Source organism: Canis aureus, chromosome 24 (assembly GCF_053574225.1).
Source record: "Canis aureus isolate CA01 chromosome 24, VMU_Caureus_v.1.0, whole genome shotgun sequence".
Lineage (NCBI taxonomy): Eukaryota > Metazoa > Chordata > Mammalia > Carnivora > Canidae > Canis > Canis aureus.
The window spans coordinates 34,864,436-34,873,188 of record NC_135634.1 but is presented as its reverse complement, the minus strand read 5'-3'; the positions used below and the strand labels follow the sequence as shown (position 1 = coordinate 34,873,188).

Below are 8,753 nucleotides of genomic sequence, written 5' to 3'. Positions count from 1 at the left end.
CAATTCAGAGGTGTTGCTTCCAAGAGGTCTGCCCTGAATGAAGGTGACATTTCCAGGGAGGTGCATGTACCAGAGAGCCAGGGGAGGGTTGCAAAGTAGGAGGGGTTGGTGGGAGGTGAAAGGGAAAATTTATTTTATTTAAAAATTTTTGTTTAAAGATTTGAGACAGAGAGAGAGAGGGAGAGAAAGAGAGAGAGTGCTAGTGAGTGGGAGGAGGGGCAGAGGGAGAGAATTTTCAAGCAGACTCCCTCCTGAGCGAGGAGTCAGACTCAGCTGATCCCAGGACCCTGAGATGTGACCTGAGCAGAAACCAAGAGCCAGCCGCTTAACCAACTGAGCCACCCAGATGCTCCTGAAAGGGGAATTTAAAAGTACTGCTGTGCTCTCCATGGTTCCTTCGGGGTCTTCCAGAAATACACGCAAATATTCTCTATTTAAACAATGGAGATGGAGCAGGTGATTTTTAAATGGAAGGCAAATATTTCTTTCCCTTCCACAGATTTGCCAGGAATGGGTGTGTGTGTGTGTGTGTGTGTGTGTGTGTGTGTGTGTGCAGTGCATTTACAAAAGAATGACCACCGTTTGCCACTGGCTAAGCCACTGCTTTTGATTATGTGGTCTTCTTAGATTTGTCAGGCAGGCTGAGTGAGGGAGAACACGGTAAGCAGAAACATGTAAGCTCAAAAGCATGCAGCCTTTAGGAAACAGAAGCCCACATGCAAACACGCCTAATAAAGTCACGGGACTTTATGCTAAAACAGTCATAGATTGCAAAAAAATACTTAGAAAAATAAAGTGGGTTGAGGTACTCTTACTAAACTTCAAGTCCCAGGCTTTTATGCTAGAGACCGGACCAGGGTCTGTTAGGCAGGTGGAGAATCCAAACTAGCTCACTGAAGGGAAGCAGGCTGTCTGGGGGTGAAGTGGTCAGGGGGGCCCTCTAGTTCCCCTATCAGGTACCCATACACGAGTTCTTCAAGTGCTGTTCTACCGGCGAGTATCCAGCTCCAATGGAGGAAGAGCCAGATGGGCTCATAGACCAAATAATTTTAAACAAAGACTTTTTTTTTTTCAACACAATACACATCACAGTAAAATGTTTAATACTTGCAGAATTGCAGGGGGAAAGACTGAAACTGGGGGGCGGGGGGCATGGAGGGTCCCAAGCAGGGAGTGGGCGCCAAATGTTTCTCTTTAAAGCCAAGTGAACAGGAGCCAGCCATCTAGGCCAGTCTGCCGTCTACACCCCCTGGTACTTATCAGCAGCCGAGCGTTTAACAGTATTTCAATACGGAGCCGAAATGGTAGAAAACAGGGTGAAACGGGCCAACTTTCTATCAACTCTGGCAGTTTTGCCACCAAGAGTAAATCGGCCCTTTTAATAGGAGGAAATTGAATGGTTTCTCACTAAACAGAATTAAGTAGTGGGATCAAGAGCTTTCCAGGCCTCAGGGTACCTCATTAGTAACTGGCTTCTTTTACTCTGATGTCTCCTCTCTGCCAGGTCACCTTAGACAATCCGGTAAAAACAGAAGCATGGCCAGATTTCTCCTTTGCCCTCTTCTCCTTGTCGCTGAAGTCACCAGGGGACTCACTTGGGGGACCCATTTTTTATAGGCATTAAATAGTTTCCAACGTATTTGGACAGTTTCATTGTTTGGTGAGGGAGGCCACCATAATGCTATGTTTTGAAAACTGTTTCCTTTGCCCTAGCCCCTACTGGCAAAGTGCTGTCCCCCCCCCCCCCCCCCCCCCCCCAGCTTGCAGCCAGGGACCCAGCTCCCTGAGCTCGGCCTGGCTTTTCTCCACGCCCTGCCCATGACCCCTGCGTTTCCACCGGACAGCTCAACCGTGCCTGACCCTTCATTTTGTACTGTGTTCTCCTCGTGTGTGAAAGCCCGGTACCTCTTAACTCCCCTGCCTGCGGGGATCCCAGAGGGTTGTCAGACTTTGAACCAGAACAACAGAGCCACCAGAAAGTCTTATAAAAGCAGCGGTGACCTTTTAGAGCTCTCAAGTCTTTAAATAGGATTTGGGATTTAATGTATGGTTTTAAAGAAAAAATAAGAATTGCTAGTTTAAAAAAAATGCATGTCTTTTAGCCAATTTGGAATCCTCCCCCCACCCTACTTTTTTTCCCTTTTTAACCCCAAGAGAGATAAAGCTTTGGGGGAAAAAAAAAAAAGACCAGATCGCAGGCTAAATAAGGAAGGTGTATGTGAGGTGTGCAGCCAGCCTAAATGTCTGGGCTGAAAAGAAGCCCATCAGTGGGTGACTGTTGCAGAAAATGAACGAAAAATAAAAGGAGGGAAAGGCAGGAGCTTACAGGAAAGAAGTATGTGACCTGTCATGGTGTAGTATGAATTACAGCCTGAAAACTCCAGGAAACTACTCATTCCAATTCTCAGGTCTAGGGCAAAAAAGGTCCAGAGGAGGTGTTTTTACCTTTATTAACAAAAAAATGTAATTACCCTCCCACCCCACACACACACACAAAACAAGCCAACAAGCCGCAGTGCAGAGACTTCTCTTCAGGCCGTTGTTTCAGACATGTGGAGAGTCTTCTGGCCCACCCCTTGCAGTACATTTCTGTTTATACAGCTTGTCCTAAAACCAGAGTGAATGCTTCTTGTTCTACTCGGGCCACCCTGTAAATACTTAGGTTGGCGTGTTATTTAAAAAGGAATAAGAAGAAGCTTATATTTTCATCTCCTCCTCCCCATCTCTGTATCCCATGCCAGTCTGTGCTGAGCATGGCAGGTGTCTCCCTCTCTCTTACAGGGACAGAGAGGAACCTTGATCGTAATCCAAGGCCAACAAGAGGTTTTTGAACTTAAGTGTAATTCAGGAGGTGACACCCTTGTCTCGGATGTACCTTTTTCCCTTCAGGTTTGCACTTTCAGGGCTGATGCTCGGTTATACAAGAAGATGGGGTTGAAACCCCAATCAGAAGCAGACAGCTCATGTAAAATCATAAGAAGTGCTAGAAACAGCACTTGATTTCAAGGAGGTCCCTAAGAGCAAAAAACATCCCACATTTGTGTGTTGGGAGAACCATTTGGATATTATTCGCAGTCCCCCATCTTTCATTGGCCCATCACTGAGGGCTCTGGGATGCCCATGCAAACCTCCAACCACCTCAGGACACACACCTCTTGTAGACCTCTTCAGTCCTCCCTGAGCTTGGCCCCTTTTGCCTTCGAGAGACGCAACCTGGGGAAGGCTGTGTTTGATCACTCATGATTGTCATCTGAGCCAGCATTACCAGAAAGCTGGGTTCCAGCCTCCCAAGCAGTACAGGTAGGGGTAGTAAGGGTAGCTGTTATGCATGGAGATGAGGGAGGCCTGGGGTAAGCCCTCCTCTTTCAGAGCAGGCAGGGAGGAGTGCTTCTCCAGGTCTCCCAGGTCCGAGGTGAGCTGCTTTCGCTTGGTCTTATAACGTCTGTTCTGGAACCATATTTTCACTTGGGTCTCCGTAAGCTTGAGGTTCTTGGCCAGGTGAGCCCTTTCAGGGGCTGACAGGTACTTCTGGTGGCTGAACTTCCTCTCTAATTCAATGACCTGAGTGTGTGAGAAGGCAGCACGGGAGCGCTTCTGCGGCTGCTTCGAGGTTTGCGGAAGGCTTGGTAAGGAGCCTGCACTGTTTTCACAGTCCAACAGATAAGTCTCAAAGTGTCTATCTGGAAAGGAGAAGGGAGAAGGAGGGATGGGAAGGAAAAGGTTACATGTTAGAGGGAAGAGAACAGAATTCAATCCACCCTTATCTCTTTGGTGAGTGAACAAACAGCCCACTGTCATCTTGGATACATTTCACTTTTTTCACATGACTAAGGAACTCTCCTGAGTGGGGAGTGAGTGAATATGTATATTATGTATTATTTTCTAACAGTCATCAAGAACCCAAAGTTAGAAGCGGCTAGTGGTAGATAGAGCTTCCTGCCATGCCGTCCAGGAGAACTGAACAGGGTCCTGGATGTGTGCATTGATTGCCAAGCGATGGAAGAAGCAAGCAAGGCAGGGAAGACACGAGTCAGACAGCTGGGAATGCAAGACACAAAGGCATCATCAGTGTTGACTTTCGGCGGGAGAGGGTTTGTGCTACAGGAGTTTGTGCTATAGGACGGGTGGTGGGGGCTATGGGCAAGTTCATTTTCTGGCTTTGGCCCCCCTTTTTCTAAACAGGCCGCTATGATGCCTCATCCAAAGTGACAGGCAAGGAAATAAGTCTGCTCTAAATGTTCTAACGGGACGCCTGGGTGGCTCAGCGGTTGAGCATCTGCCTTCGGCCTGAGGTCGGGATCCCGGGGTCCTGGGATCGAGTCCCCGCATCGGGCTCCCTGCATGGAGCCTGCTTCCCTCTCTGCCTAGGTCTCTGCCTGTCTCTCTTTCTCTCCCTTTCTAGATCTCTCATGAATAAATAAATACATTCTTTAAACAACAACAACAAAATAAGTGTTCTAACGGTGTCCTATTTCCCAAAGGCCGGAGGGACCTTGCAAATTTAGTTCTTCACTGCCGGTGGAATTGGGAGGCAAAGGGGGTCTCGGCTGGTCAAAGCCCCATCGGTTACTTGTAGGGTGCACTTGGAGCTGCCGAGAGGGAGCGCAGGGCGGGCGCGCGTCGAGGGTCGCAGGGCGGCCGGGCGCGGGCGGCGGCGTCTCCAGCTGGTTCGCGGGGGCTGGGGACGGAGCAGAGGGCACAAGTCCCGCGCCGCGCTGCTGGCGGAGGCGGGGAGGCGGCGGCCGGCGGCCGCGGGGCCCGCATCGCTGCAGCCCGAGCTCCGCGAGGCCTGCGTCCGGCCCCCCGCCCGGCCCCGCCCCGCCCCGCGGGCCGCCCCGGGCCGCCCCAGCCCCGCCGGCTCACCTGGCTCGCCCTCCGCGGGCGCGTCGGCCTCCTGCGGGGCGCGGGGCCGGCCGCTCCACTCGTCCCCGGGCGCGCCGGCGCCACCTCCCCCGTGCCCGGGCTCCGGCTGCGCCTCTCGCCGCGGGTCCGGCGGGCGCGGGGGCTGCGGGCTGCTCGCGTGGTCCCCGCGCCGCTCCGCGCCGTCGCGCAGGATGTCCTGGATGAGGAAGGAGGTGAGCGGCTTGGGCTGGGGCGCCGCCCCCGCCGCCCTGGGCCGCGGCTCGGGAGCCCTGAGCATCCCCGCGGCGCGGCGTCTGCGGCGTCTGCGGCGTCGGCGGCGGCAGCACCACTTTCACTTTCCGCCGCCCGCGCGCACTTATAGCCCCGGGGGAGCGCGCCGCGCCGCCTCCCGATTGGCCGCCGGGCCCCGAGCGCGCCGCTGATTGGCCGCCGCGCGCTCCAGGTGAGGGGGGCGGGAGGGCGAGTACCCCCCGCGGTCTCCCTCACCTCTTCCCCAGACGATTCCTCCCCAAATTCCTGCTCCGACCCGCAACGGAAGTTTAGACCCTCGGGGGAAGGATGATGCAGGAGAGAGATGTTCCATTTAGATCGTTCAAGCGCCTTTGCTGACAAAGGCTGGGAAATCACTCCCGATTCCAGTTTACAGATGCGAATTCTGGGGGCCCCGTGGCAAGGAAAATCTGATAGCACACCCCGGTCTACTAAAGCAAGCTGGCTTGCTTGCTTTCTTTAAAAAAAAAAAAAAAAAAAAGATTGTATTTATGTATATTCATGAGAGACACACACAGAGAGGGAGAGGCAGAGACACAGGCAGAGGGAGAAGCAGGCTCCATGCAGGGAACCCGACGCGGGACTCGATCCCAGGACCCGGGGATCTGGACCTGAGCCAAAGGCAGACGCTCAACCACTAAAGCCACCCAGGTGGCCCCTACTAAGGCGTTTAAGGACACAAGACAACCAAGTGCTGCTCCTAATCCCGGGCTAGATTCTGTGCTGGAGGTCATGGAAGCCACTGATAAAAGTGGAATAAGAAGGATGGATTAAAGTTTTGAATCAGTGTTAAATTTACTCAAGTTAGCAGTACTGTGATTATAGAAGACAATGTTCTTAGGAAATACACATTCAAGTACTTAGGGGCAGAGGCTCACGATGGATGAACCTTACCCCTCACATGATTCCAAAACAATGATACAGATTGAGAGATAGATCCCATATGATAAAATGAACAGGTTAAATATTAACAGTTGGTGAATCTGGTATGCTGGTGTTCTTTTGAACTATTTTTATATATGCAGCTTTTCTGTACCTGGTCTAAGGCGACTTGCATTCCACTGGAAACTTCAAAAGGGTGTCATGTTGTGTGTCTGGGGAGGAGAGAGAGGGTGTTTGTTATTGTGGCTAAAACAACCGCCAAAAAGAACCGCCCTTTACATTGGGAAGGCCTTTGACAAAAGTGATTTTCTTCTCTCATTTTTTTTATGTCAAAAAAGTTTTTTAGACATTTTCTAGATTCACAAGGGTTTGCAAAATTAGTACCCCCCAATGATAACATATTACCTAATTGCAGTACAATATGAAAACCAGGAAACTGACATCAATACATTAGTATAGTTAACTATGCTACAGACTTTATTTTCATCATTTTAAAAAACCTGCATTCATTTATGTGTGTGTGTAGCTCTATGCTGTTTTTATCACATGTATAGATTCTTGTAATGCCACAATCAAGACACAAAATTGTTCTATCACAGCAAAAGAACTTCCTGTGCTCTCTCTTTGTATTTATGTGTCCAAGCCCCTTCTCTCCATATCTGACCCCTGGCAACCACTAATCTGTTCTTCATCTCTGTAGGTTTACCATTCAAAGAATGTTACATAAGTGGAATCAAACATCATATGGTATTAACCTTTTGGAATTGGCTTTTTTATCATTGGAATTGGCTTTTTCCACTTAGATGGATGCATATATTAATAGTGAATACTCTTGGGACGACTGAGTGGCTCAGTGGTTTAGTGTCTACCTTCAGCTCAGGGCGTGATCCCAGGGTCTGGGATCGAGTCCTGCATTGGGCTCCGTGTAGGGAGCCTGCTTCTCCCTCTGCCTATGTTTCTGCCTCTCTCTCTGTGTCTCTTATGAATGAATAAATAAAATCTTTTCTAAAAACATTAATACTCTTTTATTGCTGAGTAGTATTCCACTGTAGGGATCTACCAGAGTTTGTTCAACCATCCACCCACTGAAGGACAGTTGGATCTGTTTCCAGTTTTTTGTTATTATGAATGAAAGTGCTATGAACATTCAAATATAGGTTTTTGTGTGAACATGAGTTTTCATGACTCTGTGATAGATATCTAGGAGTGCAATCACTGGGACACATGGTAATTGCATGTTTAGTTTTGTAAGAAACTGCTAACCTATCTTCCAGAATGGTTGTACCACTTTAGATTTCCACCAGCAATATTTGAGAGTTCCAGTTTCTCCATATCCTCGACAGCATTTGGCATTATCATTGCCTTCTATTTTAGCCATTCTAGGAGGTGTTTAGTAATATCTCACTGTGGTTTTGAATTTTCAATTTGCATTTCCCAAGAGGCTAATAGTATTGAACATCTTTCCATGTGCTTCTGGGGCATCCATATGTCCCCTTTGGTGACATATCAGGTCAGTTCTTTGGAGTATCTTCTCTTTGGTGAAATATCTGTTCAGTTCTTTGGAGTTTTAATAATTCTTTGTATATTCTCTCTATGGGCTTTTGTTGAATGTGTGGTTTGCAAAGATTTTTCTCTCGACTTGTAGCTTGTCTTTTCATCTTTTAAACAGAATATTTCACAGCACAAAAGTTTTTGTTTTTCATAGGGTCCAATTTACTATTTTTTTTTTTTACATATTTTGCTCTTGGTGTCATTCCTGAGAACTCTTTGCCTATCCCTACTACTAAAGATGCTCTCCTGTGTTATCTTCTAAAAGTTCTATATGTCACTTTTAAATGCAGGATCTATTCTGAAGTTTTTTTTGCATATAGTATGAAGTGGAGGTAGACGTGGCCTCCTTTCATTTTTAAAATCAAGATCCGGATAACATTTCAAATCAGTGGAGGAAATGTGAATTATTTAATAACTAGTACTGCCATTTGGAAAAAATAAAGTCCTATTCTTATAACAAAATAAACCCCAGATGGCTCAAAGATTTAAAACATAAACAGGCATGTATAAAAAAAAAAAAAAAAAGGTTTACCCACACTCATCATTAGAGAAATGCAAATTAAAGCCACATTGAGATACCCCTTTTCCACTTATCGGATTGGCAGAAGTTAAGAACATGGGTAATGTCCAGCCTTGGTGGAGAGTGTGAAGGAACAGTGGTTTGATTTCCATACCAAATTGGAGGGAGAGGAAATCAGCTTCATATATTTGGATGACAACTTGTCAAAATCTGTCAAAATTTAAACTGGGCACATCTTTTGACACAGCAGTTCCATGCTTAGAGACTTAGCCTAGAAATATACAAATATGCATTGTACTACTTGGAAAAATAGCCTCAATTTGGTCAGAGACTGATTCAACTTGCAAAATAATGTCATAGAATAAGAAAAAAATAGCTACAAGTTATCTAGATAATATTTTACATCTGAGCATTTTCACATACCTGTGATCAATAAGGTGGAGACAGCAGATTAAGAGTGGGGAGGAAAGGGGAGTGGAACAGGGGTCATTTCCCTGTGCTAATTTATAATTAAAAAAAAAATTAAAAGTGTAGAGCAGAAGCTGAGCTTGGGCTCACCTCTTCCAGCATCACCACCTCAGGTCTCAGATGTCCCTTCGGAATGGGGACACTGCTCACAGCACTTCTCCTCACTTTGCTTCACATGGCCTTCCTTTCATGCTTTGTA

At 47.6% G+C, this 8,753-nt stretch overlaps 1 protein-coding gene across 1 annotated transcript; it reads right to left on the bottom strand.

Annotated features, from left to right (window-relative positions):
- Positions 1 to 2,425: 2,425 nt before the first annotated feature.
- Positions 2,426 to 5,178, bottom strand: NKX3-1 (NK3 homeobox 1). Its single transcript, XM_077868819.1, has 2 exons — positions 4,864 to 5,178; positions 2,426 to 3,680 (listed from the first exon to the last, which is right to left on the bottom strand). Exons 1-2 carry the CDS (start codon positions 5,138 to 5,140, stop codon positions 3,262 to 3,264), a joined length of 696 nt encoding a protein of 231 aa, XP_077724945.1. The 5' UTR covers positions 5,141 to 5,178; the 3' UTR covers positions 2,426 to 3,261.
- Positions 5,179 to 8,753: the final 3,575 nt, after the last annotated feature.

Excerpts from the sequence above, each read along its gene's own strand:
- NKX3-1 (XM_077868819.1), bottom strand. The coding sequence starts at position 5,140 with ATGCTCAGGGCTCCCGAGCCGCGGCCCAGGGCGGCGGGGGCGGCGCCC. Across the intron at positions 3,681-4,863 it reads GCCCGCGGAGGGCGAGCCAG|ATAGACACTTTGAGACTTAT; the intron begins GTGAGCCGGCGG and ends TCTCCTTTCCAG.